Source organism: Macrotis lagotis, chromosome 2, assembly GCF_037893015.1.
Source record: "Macrotis lagotis isolate mMagLag1 chromosome 2, bilby.v1.9.chrom.fasta, whole genome shotgun sequence".
NCBI classification, from domain to species: Eukaryota; Metazoa; Chordata; class Mammalia; order Peramelemorphia; family Peramelidae; genus Macrotis; species Macrotis lagotis.
In genome coordinates, this window is record NC_133659.1 from 8,698,325 (window position 1) to 8,711,843 (window position 13,519).

The following is a 13,519-nucleotide window of genomic DNA, read 5'->3' on the forward strand; positions in this document are numbered from 1 at the left end:
GTTTTCTCTTATGTAAGATGATCATGAGAAGAAATGTCAAACCGTACTGGTATCTTTGCCAAGAAAACGCCAAATGGAGTCATGAAGAATCAATTCAACAACAAAGATTTACTGACATCCAGATTCCCACAGCTAGTGTTTTAAAGCAGAATTTGAACTTGTTTTTCCTCACTCCAAGTCAACTATCTAGTTGCTTCTTCTCAGAGTCATAGAGCTACTATGAGTTACATGTAAGACTTGAAGCCACATCTAAAGGACATAGCAACCAGCTCTCTATCCATGGTAAACCATGATGCCAATTATGCACTGCCAATTGTACACTGTACTGAATATTGGAGATATTAAAAAACCCAAACTATAGTCCTTGATCTCAAAGAGTTCACAGCTTAATGAAGAGTTCACATGGCAACAACTATGTATAAATAATTTATAGACAGGATAAATTGGAAATAAGCAATGTAATAGCTCTGCCAACTGAGCTGGCTTTAACATAAGAGAACATTTGATCCCAGAAATATCACACACTTCCCAGTGGCACTTGAATTATTGAATAATAGAGGCAACCCCCTGCCATTGGCACCTTATGGAATTTTACATAGGTGAATGGCTTTAAAATCATCACTAAAAGGAATGAAAAAAGAAACACACGCACTGTTGCATTCCAGAAAGGACAGATTCTAAGAAGTCTGGGTTTATCAGAAGGGTCTAGATTTGGGGGGACATAAGGGAGCTCAGTGGTTAGCCAGATCAAGCTGAACTACTTGTCTTCTCTACAATAGCCCTGATTATCTAGTACCTAATTGACATTTCCACTCAATTTCCTGAACATCTCACATGATTAGGATGTTTTATTATATCAGGGAGTGAGGTCATCATGGTGGGTGATAGAGCCCCTAGAATTCAGGGCCTCACACTCCTTATCTCAGCATTAGAACAAACAAGTTTTCTCTGGGATGGGCCCCTCTCTCCAACTGGATCTTATCTTGGTTAGCCACGGAATTTTATTAAGATCTGATCCTTGGGGTAATCTTTTTTGAGATTGAGTAAACTTTTCCTATTCTCCACTCCTGTATCCAATGCATTTCTGATACACACAACCAGTTATTTTCAAGGTAAATTATTCTCTACACAGAGTAAATGCCATTTACACAATCACTCAATTGCAAAAATGTCATTTTATAACTTGAATGCAGTCATCAATTAACAAAAACCCCCCAAGAGAAATAACAACATGAAATCAGTAAGATCTAATCATTAATAATAACATATAGTACCTTGGATCATAATCTCCCACCACTGGGAAAAGTGAAGTTCATCCATAGTGAAGAGGGGGAACACAATAACAGGAACCTGGTAGGGAAGCACAGGAGGGAGGAAAATCCATCTGTGCTTAGGGTGTCTGTCCTTGACGATTCTGGTCTAATAGGGAATGCAGACTTTGCAGGAAACTGAGCATCTGATCACTACTTGACTATTTATCCTCACTACTCTGACTGGGAAAGTCCTCTTTCTTCTCTAATAAGAACCTAGAATTCAGCAACCTTTTCACTTTATAATTATCCTGAAAAGGCCATTTAGAAAGTATTATTATTATTTAGAATGAATAGTACTACTTTTTTTAAAATGGAGAGCTACAAGGTTCATTATACTGAGATTATTTGCTTTTGCTTTTGCTTTTGCTTTTGCTTTCTTGCTTTCTTTCTCTCTCTCTCTCTCTCTCTCTCTCTCTCTCTCTCTCTCTCTCTCTCTCTCTATATATATATATATATCGAACCAGCAGGCTATTCATTCACGTGGAAGCTTCATTTTCCAAGCAGAATGGAGCTTACAACACCTTTACTCAATTGACCTTAATTGATCTTTAGCTAATTCACCTGGGTACCAAGCATCAGCAAAGACCTGTTTTATATTTATTTAAATATTATAATATAATTATATATAATAAATATAATATTTATATATTATATTATATCCCACAGGGGGAAGCAGAGAGCAACCAGGTCTTTGTCAAACCTTTCACCTCTCTCCAAATCAAAGTGGTGCTGAAAGTTATATCTATCGCTCTTGATCAATGAAGTCATTTCTCTGTTCCACCAACCAGGAACCAATTAGTGGAAATCCTATCTGCCACAGTTCCAGCAGAGTAGCCTTTCAGCATCTCCCCCCTTAGCTTTCCACATGATTCACTGGTTTAATGGAAAACCTCCCAACAAAGTGACTCATCTTTCACTTAAAAATTCAGCTCTCCAAATTTTCTATGTGAAATTGGTAGTTCTTTTGTAGTTGTGAAAGGCAAGGGGATGAAGGGACTTGCCCAATGTCACTTTGCTAAGTTAGTATTAAATTTCTGAAGGCAGATTTGAACTCAGGTTCTCCTGACTCCAAGGCTGGTGCTCTATTCACCGTGGCACCTAACTGCCCCTGTTATTTCTTTGAAAACCAGTCTCCAAATTATTAAATGATTTTTCATTTTTTAGTTTTATCAGCTTTAGTGATAAAACAGTTATATGGAAATAAACTGAGTTACCATAATTGTCTATGGTTCAAAGAGTACAGTGTGATCTAATATATTTTTGGAGTCCTTGAAACTTATTTATATTCATATTTTTCTGTTTTTAAATTAATATCTTTACTTTTTTATAATATTAATCACAAAGTGATGTATCTTTATATTATAAAGATTCTATTTCTGACCCAAGCTGCTGAAATTCTGTATGAAAGCTTATTTCTTCAGCTTATATTAAAATAAAGTATTTTCCTACTCCATTTTGTGTGATGTCAATATATAATAATTGCAATATCTTACCTTCTTTGATAGTTAATGTAAATATTGTTATTGCCACAAAAATATTTTTAATACCCCTTTCATCTTCAAAGTCCTCCACAGAAAAGGGCCTTACAGGGATACCATATTTTATACTTATAATGGAATTTATTTGAATTGTTGAGCATAAGAGTAGGTTTGAGGTTTTATTGATCTGGACCTGCTATGTCATTAGTGTATGGAATTTCTAACATGGAAGCACTATCTACCCAACAGAGGATAGAAGCAACTATTAGAAAAATAACTGAAACACTGATTGTTTCATGAAGTACCCAGGCTTAGGGTCAGACTTAGGTTATGGGTGGTATGTGTCTGGGACAGGACTTGAATCCAACTCTTCCCGATTCCACAGTTAGCTGTCCATTTGCTATTCCACGTTGCCCATCTCTAAAGCAAAATTATACACAAAATGGTGCTTTCCTCCACTGTTTCTACTTTGGTTTTCCTTGAAAAAGGAAAGAAGGCTGCTCAACATGGCAGTTAAGTCAGTGATACTTTGAATAGTGATTAAAATCTATCCAATATAATCCAGCAAGCAATGATTAAGCATCTACTGTATAAAGGCACTGTTCTAGGGAATGGGGACCCAAAGTAATCATTTAAAATGAAAAGAACTCATCAAACCATACTCCAGAGTCCAGCAAAAATCACATCTTTTTCTGTGGTTCTCTTTCTACAACCAGAAGTCAAGTCTATTACTTCCACACTTCATTTCCCTCATCTGGTGTTTTAACTCTAACTTGCATAAAACATCCCACTAGCAAAACAAAGTATTTCATATTTTGAAAATATAAAATATCTCGAGGAGACAGATATCAGGTTATATTTTCTCCAAGTGTTTATATAAGTAGGTTGCTTCTTTTATGAATATTGCTACAAAATTCTGAACCCCAAACATGACTTTATCCATAGTGTTTACAGAAGTTCAAATCATTATGGATGTCACAGTTCAAACCATAATGGATGTCACAGTGTTCAGAAAAAAAAGCTTAGGAATGATGTTGTGTCAGTCATCTTATACTTTAAACATAAATGGTGTAAGCACAAAAATGCAGAAGACTCACAATCCTATGATATACCCATGCTCCATTTTATCCTCTACCCCAAAGTGTACATTAAAAGGAAATTAAGAAGAAGGGGCTCTTTGCCACTCTTTTTAGTTTCTTCATGTCCTTAACTTCCTGACTAGGCTAAGGAGAGAAGTATTTTCCCCATGGCCAGATGATTTCCCCTGCTGCTAGCATTATTTCTCTGATACTTTTGCTTTTTGAAAGATCCACAGAAGAGAGTGAGAGATAGAATCACTGGCAGAAACTACATTCACCATTTGAGTGTGATCTATGACTACTTATGACTGGCCCCTAAGTGCTGATTAAAACACATGTTTTATATTTGCAGATCTAAGTTATTGCCAAGAAATCACACTCTAAACATGACTGAAAATATTTTCTTGTTTCATGGGTGAGAAAACATTTGAGCCAATTTTGTTTAGAGAAAATGTAAAAGTAAAATGATCACCCAGGTTAGGTGATTAAGAGGAAGTTTTTAGTGTTTTGTGATCAAACATTTTTGAATCATGAGACATTGAACTCATAAAACGCACATTTTCACCTTATTCTTAAATCACCTTTTCCCATTACAAATTATTTTCAGATATCAGAAATTAGTGGCCTATTTTTGCTTTTCTTGCCCAGATTGTTCTTCCTGCTTATAATTGTGGAAATTGAGCCCACCTTCCTTATTCCCATCAACAACTCCTGCCCAAATGACATCCACAGACCTAGGAGTGGCAGCCTCCCCAGACAACTGGCTGTGCTCCAAGCCTAGCATTCACAGCCAGCTTCTAGAGATGCAATTCAGTCGTAAGCGGTCAACCATTCACATCAATGTGAATCAAGCGTCACCCACAGAGCAGACAAGTCAGTCTAGCTTCCCTGAAGGAGACAGAGGAAGCATACCAGGGGCCATACCACCATCACCATCTAGACTTCCATCTCTCCTTAGATCCCAAAGGAGACAACCTAGAATTCTAACCTTCTCCCACAATATGCAGAGATTGTCATTTCTTTTACCAGCTGAGAACCAAAATTTGAAAATGGATGTCACAGTTCAAACCCTAATGGATGTCACAGTCTTCAGGAAAAAAAAAACAGCTTAGGAATGATGTTGTGTCAGTCATCTTATACTTTAAACATAAATGGTATAAGCACAAAAATGCAGAAGACTCACAATCCTATGATATACCCATGCTGCATTTTATCCTCTACCCCAAAGTGTACATTCAAGGGAAATTAAGAAGAAGGGGCTCTTTGCCACTCCTTTTAGTTTCTTCATCTCCTTAACTTCCTGACTAGGCTAAGGAGAGAAGTATTTTCCCCATTAACAAAATATATGCTCACTTACTTTGGTAGAGTTTTCAAGTGATTTTCTCTTAATTCCAAGATCCGCAATTTGACAAGTCTACAGAAAGAGAAACAAAATTGTTTCTTAATGTAATCACATGACAAAGTGGTTCAATAGCCATCATGAATGAGTGTTATCCCTTAACTGTCTAGTAAGAAATGTCCAAGAAATCTGGTACCAAGTTGATATATGGCATAAAAAGAACTATATTTAGTTACAATATGACTCATTATCATATTAATATTAACTTCCTTTGTAAAGGAAACCGAGGTCCCCAAATTTCCTTGTCCAGGACACACTGGTAGCAGATTGCAGGATACGGAATTAAAGTCAAGTGCTCGGACTTGAAATCTGACTTCTTTTGATGCTCATCTGGATGCAGTCAGAGGACCTCGTTCCTGCTGTGACACTGTGGACCCTGACCCATTAAAGCTCTCTCATCCTTGTTTTCTTCAGCCATAAGATGAATGGGTTGAACTGGGCACCTCTAAGGTCCCATCAGTTTCTTAATCTATGAAATTTCACACATTTTCATGTCCCATATATTTTTCCCATTATCATATCTAAAATTGGATGCTGCTCTGTGTGAATAGAAATTCTGAGCTCATTTAAAAAGGCTAAATTTTATTTAGAATGTATAAATGAAACTTTGAGTTCTTATTAAATGATCTCAGATATCATATATATTATGAGATAACTGGCTCAGGGAACAGAGATCTGATTGCAGATTCAAAAAAATAGGAGTTCAAGTCCCGTTTCTGCCATATATTGGCTACATAATACTGTCCTTTAGGGAACCCAGCATAGGAAACTTCCTTTCTAAAGAGAGGGCTATCCCTTCACTCCCCACAAAATGTTAGACAGCATAGCCTATAATTTTTGCATTTGGGACAAGAATTCTATTCATTTGCTGTCTTCTACAATTTAAACATCTCTGGATCTTGGTGCTTTGGGGATGTCATGAAGAGTGAGACAGAGCAGTTGCTCTTATGTAACTTACCATCAAGGAGGGAAAGAAAGATTTAAAAAAAATTAAAAAAAATTTTCAAGGTAATGGGGTTAAATGGCTTGCCCAAGGCCACATGGCTAGGTCATTTTTAAGTGTCTGAGGCCACATCTGAACTCAGGGACTCCTGACTCCAAGGACGGTGCTCTATCCACTGCATCACCTAGCTGCCCCAAGAAAGATTTTTACAAATAATATAAAGTGAGGTAGAATTTGGGATTTCAGGAAAAGGAGTTAAAAAGAGATAATAGTGATAATGTTTTCTATATTTGTATACCAGCTACTAGGTAGGAAGCTCTATGCTAAGTGCTTTGAAAGTGCTATATTGTTTGATCCTCATTATAACCCTGGGGGGTAGGGGCTGTTATTATTTCCATTTTATAGATGAGGAAACTGAGGCAGAGAGATTTAGTGACTTGCTCAGAGTCACACAGCTATTAAGGTCTGGGGTTGGATTTGAACCAAACTTTTCCTAATTGCACATCTAGTTCATCCACGACACTTCGTACCTGCTTTGCAGAAGTATTATTTCATTCTTTTTATTTGCCTCTTCCTGGATTTAGCACAGAGTCTGGTTACCTAATAGACCCTTAATAAATGTCTATTAATGGATAATCATTAGAAAGTGAAAAATGTCTATTGTGTCTAAATAGCACTAATTAGTTTAATTTATTCTCTCTCTGAATGAATAGGTTGTCCAAACTGGGTTGGTTTCAGTGGATCCAAGCAACCAGAAGAGCTTGGTCTTTAGCCAATTTTCAAGAATTAGAGATTGGATTGGAAGAAGGAAGAGTTGATAGTTACTGTTTCTTCTGTGCCACCTCTGATGAAGAATTTATCCTATGACTTGTATTGAGGAGGAAAGAGATGTTTAGCCTCTTTGTTCAGCTTGCATGTGGGGCTTCACCTGAGCTGTCCAGGTCTGACAAATCTGTCCATTAACCACCTCACAGTTAGGGCCACCTAACCATGTGCTTGGTACAGTCGCTGACCCTCCTCTCCAAACTCTTCTCCCTCTGGAGAGGGATGCAGTCATTTGTATCTCTCTGCATTGATTTCCTTTCACAATTAATCCTTCTGCCCTAGTTCCTTTCTTTTCAAGACCCCAGGTCCTTCCTTCCCATCCTCTTTCATTTTTTATATCTTAGTTTGTGGATCCTCTGGTAAACTCTTTTCATCTTTTCATACCTCATGGATTTCATGCCCCATGGAAAGGACATTCCCTAAGCCTTTCTATAACCTCATATACTTTTCACATTTGGAAAATATTTAACAAAAAGGTGGATCTTTGTTACTTTGAGGATCTGTTATTTTTGTCGGTGCTGAGACATGCTCTCCACCAACTCAGATGTTAACTCTCCTGATTTAGCAGATGATCTTTGGGAGCTGCTGGGGTTCAAATGTTCATTGCAAGTAGCCCTCCTGGGATGGATCCTCAGAATTTATCTAAGCAGGTTCTTGGGCAACAGGCCCAAAGCACACTATCCAAAAACCTTTCCCTCTTGGTAGGATCCTCCAACACAGATGTAGAGGACTGAGGGGACCTTCTATACTACAGTGGAATCTTGGAGATTTCAGTGGAGAAATCTAACAATATTTCAGAAAATTTTTGGTGCAACAGAACTTTTGAGATAAAGACTTTAGTGTTAAATATTTATCTTAGCTTAGGTTAGTTTAGGTTAGGTTAGCTTAGGTTAATAACAAAAAGGGGAGTTAATAACAAAAACTTCCAGCTCTGAGATGAGCAGATTTCACATTAAACTTGGTGTCAGAAGATAGTGATTTCAGTACCAGCTGCAGCTTGGAATAGGTCTAGACTTGGTACTAGGAAGACCTGGGTTCAAATCATGACCCAGCTGTTTACCAGGTACAAATCACAGAACCTTTCAGGGTCTTAGTTTCCTAATCTGTGAATCAAGGGAGCTGGACTTGATTGTGGCTAAGATACCTTCTCACCATAAATTTAGGTTTCCCTGATCTTGGAAGTCACTGAACTATGGGCTATGGTTTCCTTGTATTGAAATAAAGATAATATTGGTGTTACCTACCTCCTCAAGTGGTCAGAGAAAAACATGAAAGTTCTCCAGAAAAAATAATTGCAATTATGTTTATCAAATAAATTCAAATGAAGTAGGGCAGGTGAAAGTGAATTCTAATAATAAAGCAATAGGTTTCAATATCTATACCCAATGGATGCATATTTAAATGTGTTGGTATGTACATATCTATCTATCCATCTCTCTGTCTATGAAATGCAGCTTTAATGGAAATATTATTATCATTTCTCTTCCTGTATGTACATACACAACATATACTTTTCTATGTCTATGTGATCCAGATACTTTTCATTTTTTTTCTACTGTCATCATTTTACTTTTTTCACCTGAGTTCTCTGTTCCTGTCCTGGCAGAAGATGAGGCAGATGGAAAACCCAAAATAATATTGATTCTAATCCAGAGCTGGCACTTGGCATCCTATTGCTGCTCATCTACCCAGAAGTCCCTTGTACTTCTTCCCTTCTGCCTTTGAATCTTCTTCTTCCTTCAAGGCTTATCTCAGATGCCACCTTCTCCTTGAAGTCATCTACCTCTGCCCCTGTAATTAGTTCTTTCTCCCCCTGCACCATTACCTTGACTGGGTCTATGACATAATCCCTTGTTCTCCTTCCCTTCAAGCCCTTCACTTGAAGATTTAAGATTTTTCTTTTATTGGAGGCCTTTCGCAACCCCCAAGATCAAGTGTATTTCTCCTGCTTTCCCTCAATTACCTTTTATTGACTCTCTAAATATTTGGGATTTAGTGGTGTTTATATTTGCTGCATCCCCCTGAGGAATAGAAACCTCTTGAAGGCAGGCGTTCTTTCACTTTTGCCTCTTTTCCCCCCTAGTGCCCACAATCTAACACATGGGTGTTTAATTAATTTTTCCTAATTTGAATGTAAAGTTTTATGGTCTTTTTATTCTTGAAATTTATTCTTTCTTTATTCTTTCTGTCTGTCTGCCTATCTACCTATTCATCCATCCATCCATCCATCCAACCCTTTATAGAGTTTTTTGAGTATATGACCCCCAGGGGACCTTCTGTATGATTTAATAGCCCCATTTCTATTTGTTTCCGGTAATCCTCCCTCTGACTCTTCTTTCCAATGTAGATAATGCCTAAGAGAAGACATCACAGAGAAGGTACCAGCCTCTTTTGGTAGAGGAGGTCCCTCCCCCACGGCTTCCCCAGACCAGGGAAATCAAAGGTGCAGACTTTAGGTTATTACTTAATCCTGCAGAGCCAATCCACTTAGGTGACCTGTGGCACATGAGTGTTAAAAAGCCACACATTATCCTTTGTTGATAGATTATTTAATATCGCTTTATAGACTCAGGATATAGAGAAAAGGAGAGTGATAAAAACAGCTGACATTTATGGAGCAGCTTTGGGTTTGAAAAGCATTAGAAAAGCAAAGTGTTCTCATTTGCTAGCCATTGCCTAGTGCTGTGTAGAGTGCTGGGTCAGGATTCAGACAGACGAGTTCAAGTCCAAGCTCAGACACTTACTAGCTGTGATACCCTGGATGAGTCACTCAATTCCTATCTACCTCAGTGCTCTCAACTGTAAAATGGGTGTTATAAGAGTAATTATCTCTCAGGATGGTTGGATTGCCCAAATGAGCTAATATTTGTAAATGATTTAGCCTGCTCAAATCTATGCTTAATCCCTTCTCTTCCAGGGCCTCCCTAACTCCTCACAATAAGTAGGATTAATCCACGCATCACAATTGGCGCTAGGAGGCTCAATGACTCGATATGACTTAGGTACCATTAGCAAGAGCACATCAGAGATGAGATTCCAAGACAGGGTCCTGCTGACTCAAATGCAGACTTTTCCCCAGTTGTTTATTCTGCTTGCCTCCACTGAGAATGTGCATGAAGGTTAAGATGCTCAGGAAATTAGCTGGTTTTCCTAAAAAATTCTGTCCCATCTTTCTTGCTTCCCTCTGTGGTCATGGTGGCCAGGGTATTACAGATTTTGTTGTGTAATCTAATCAATTAAGAAGTATTTGTGAACTATTTACTAAGCATCATGTAGATGGATGCTCAGCCCCCCCCCCCCATAGGAGCTCCCATTCCAATGGAGAGACAACAAGGGAAGGGAAGAGAAAGGAGCATTGATTGAGTGCCTACTGTATACCAGACACTGTCTATCTCCTTGATCCTCAGAACAACCTTATGAACTAAATTTAAGATATTTCAGTGTGAATGGAGAGTGACCTCAGAAAAAAGGGCTCTTTGATGGGGGAGACTCCAATAGAAGATAGAAAAGTTGGGGAAGTCAGGAAGTACATGTAATGGGAAAAGGAGACAAAGCATCATAGGTCTGATCACAACAAGGAGCGGAGGGCATCTGGACCTAGAGAATGTGTGAGGGAGTAAAATGTAAGAAGACTGGAAAGGTGGGAGGGATCCAGCTCTGGGGAGCTTTATATACCAAACAGTGCATTTTCTATGTGATTCTCAAAGTGATAGGGAGCCCCTTGTAGTTTACTGAGTTGTTGGGCGATATGGTCAAACCCCAGTTTTAGAAAAATGACTTTGGCAGCTGAGTGGAGGTTGGAAAGTCAAAGAATCCTGCCCTCAGGGATCTTGCACAATCTTGGCAGTGCACTAGAAAGGAAGTTCACAATAAAAGTCAGGAAGACCTGAGTTCAAATCCAGCCTCAGGCACTTGCTAGATTTATGCCTCATTTTCCTTTCTATAATAACACCTAACTCTGGGGTTGTTATGAGGATTAAATAAGAATTTTTTTTGCAAGGCAATGGGGTTAAGTGGCTTGCCCAAGGCCACACAGCTAGATAATTATTAAGTGTTTGAGGCTGGAGTTGAATGCAGGTACTCCTGACTCCAGGGCTGGTGCTCTATCCACAGGGCCACCTAGCTGCCACCTAAATGAGATATTTTCAAAGCACTTTGGGAACCTTAAAGTACTATTAAATACTGGGTTTTGTTATTGTTTCTGTTATATGAGGAATATCCATGGCAGAAATACAAGTAATCATGTTGCAATTCCATTCAAATCTGTGGGGATCTGTGAGGAAGGGGGCATTTGAGCTGAGTCCTGGTGAAGGAAGGGGGCATTTGGGACAATGAAGGTGACACTGTTCTTCTCTCCTAGTTAAGGAAGACAGTTTAGGAATGCTCCCTCTATTGGGATGGGTTTTTTCATCTTTTATCCTGACTGGAACTTTCCAGAAGGGACAAATTCCTCTGGTGACATACTTGGCCAAGGTGAAATAAAATGAAATCTCTTCAAGGCATGTGTTCGTACCTTCCAAAGTTGGCTGGAAGAAACTCAAGAAAGGCATCATTCAGGTACAGCTGGGTCAGGTTGATGAGCTGTGTGAAGCCATCGGGGAGCCTACAAAGGAAGGAAAGGGTCAGTCATTGCATCAACATCACCATAGAAACAGAATAGACATGTAGATCTCTAAGGAGTACAAGAAAGAAATATGATAAATTTCCCAACTCTCCTTTGGTCACACGGACAAGGTAGAATTTATTGACTTTCTTGTTATGCTACAATTTTTGTCTGTTATTAAAACAAATGACAAGCATCCTGTCCATACAGCTATCACAGGGTGAGATTTATATGCCTGCCAAATGAAGGCTGCACCATCTCTTTCTTGTGTCCTACTTTGGGAACCTTGGCTGAGGGACTTCAGGAAAGTGATGAGTCCAGGCCACTTCCCCAGACTTTGAAAGCGCTATTTCTCGTTCAGTTCAGTTCAGTTCAGTTCAATACACTTGAGTTCAATTCTATTCACATTTATGAAACTTCAGTTATACAGCTTCTCTGGTGGGCCTAATTCTATATGCTAAGGCAAAAAAGTGAAACTGTACCGTGTATTTTGGGGGACGGAAGGGGAGAGAATATATACATTTGCTAGAAAGTCTATTTATCACTTCTCTAAAAAATTAAAACTTAAAATCATGATTAAAGTTGTCAGCTCTAAAAATATAATAAATGGACAACATACCCTATTCCTTCAAAGTTTTTTTAAAATATATTTAAAAGGATCTTCAAATTAACAGGTTGCATTAGGATACCCTTTGGTCTAATTTTAAAAATAGGCAAGAATGCTTAACATTATACTGAACATAGAACATTAAAAACACCAAACATATATTTCTTTATTTAAAAGAAATGTTAGAAGAGAAATGCTCTGGAGAAACTAATAAATTGGATAAGGTCAAAGACTGGAGGCTCTTTTCTTCTTTTTAATTTTTTTCTTTCCTTTTCTAATAAAAAATACTGCAGTGTTTACTGAACAGAATTTTTGAGATTACATGAAATACTGTCTATAAAGAGGATTAACATCTTGAAAAAATTCTATTACTCTGAATTTAAGATTTTATCTCAAAGTTCTCTCTCTCTTTCTTTCTCTTTCTTTCTTTCTTTCTTTCTTTCTTTCTTTTTCTTCCTTCCTTCTTTTTTTTCTTTCTTTCTTTCTTTCTCTTTCTTTCTTTCTTTCTTTCTTTCTTTCTTTCTTTCTTTCTTTCTTTCTTTCTTTCTTTCTTTCTTTCTTTCTTTCTTTCTTTCTTTCTTTCTTTCTTTCTTCCCTCCCTCTCTCCCCTTTTCTTTCTCTTCTTTCTTTCCAGTCTCTTCTTGGTTTTCCTTTTCCTTTCCTCCTTTCCTTTCCTTTTCCCTTCCTTTCCCTTTCCTTCCCTTCTCCCTTTCCCTTTCCTTTCCTTTCTTCTTTCCCCTCTCCTCTCCTCTCCTCTATCTCGTCCCTTCCCCTCCCCTCCTCTCCTCTCCTTTCCTTTTTCTTTCCTTCTTTCCTTATTTTTTTGCAAGGCAATTGGGGTTCACAGAGCTAGAAAGTGTCAAGTGTCTCAGGTTAGATTTGAACTTAAGTCGTCCTGATTCCAGGGTCAGTGATCTCTCCACTGGGTCACCTAGCTGCCCCCTTTTTTATATATAGAATTATTATCCTTTACATTAATGCTGCTCAGATTGTGACATAAACAAAATTGAGAGTGGAAATCAGAGTGTTCAAAGGCCTGGCCAATGTCATTAATTCTTCATCACTGAGAGATTAAAACAAATCATCCAGACAAACTCTTGAGATGGTGTAGTGGGGAGCACACTGAACTGGAATCAGGAAGATCTAATTTCAGATTCCTGCCACTGTCACTTGACACTTTGGCCATTTATATCACCACTTTTTCTGAAGTTCAATTTCCTTATTAATAATAAAAGATACTGCAGTATTTACTGAACAGAATTTCTGTGAAGA

At 38.1% G+C, this 13,519-nt stretch overlaps 1 protein-coding gene across 5 annotated transcripts in view; it reads right to left on the reverse strand.

Moving 5' to 3' along the window:
• Nucleotides 1-13,519, reverse strand: part of LRRC7 (leucine rich repeat containing 7) — a 594,014-nt gene that overhangs the window by 285,631 nt on the left and 294,864 nt on the right. For all 5 annotated transcript variants that reach the window (XR_012475461.1, XM_074221205.1, XM_074221202.1 and 2 more), the window contains exons 6-7: nt 11,551-11,640; nt 5,228-5,284 (exon numbers count right to left, since the gene is read on the reverse strand). Coding sequence is in view for 4 of the 5 variants with exons in the window: in XM_074221205.1 (XP_074077306.1) it covers nt 5,228-5,284; nt 11,551-11,640 (147 nt within the window). In the remaining variant the exon portion in view is untranslated. The remainder of the gene's footprint in view (nt 1-5,227; nt 5,285-11,550; nt 11,641-13,519) is intronic.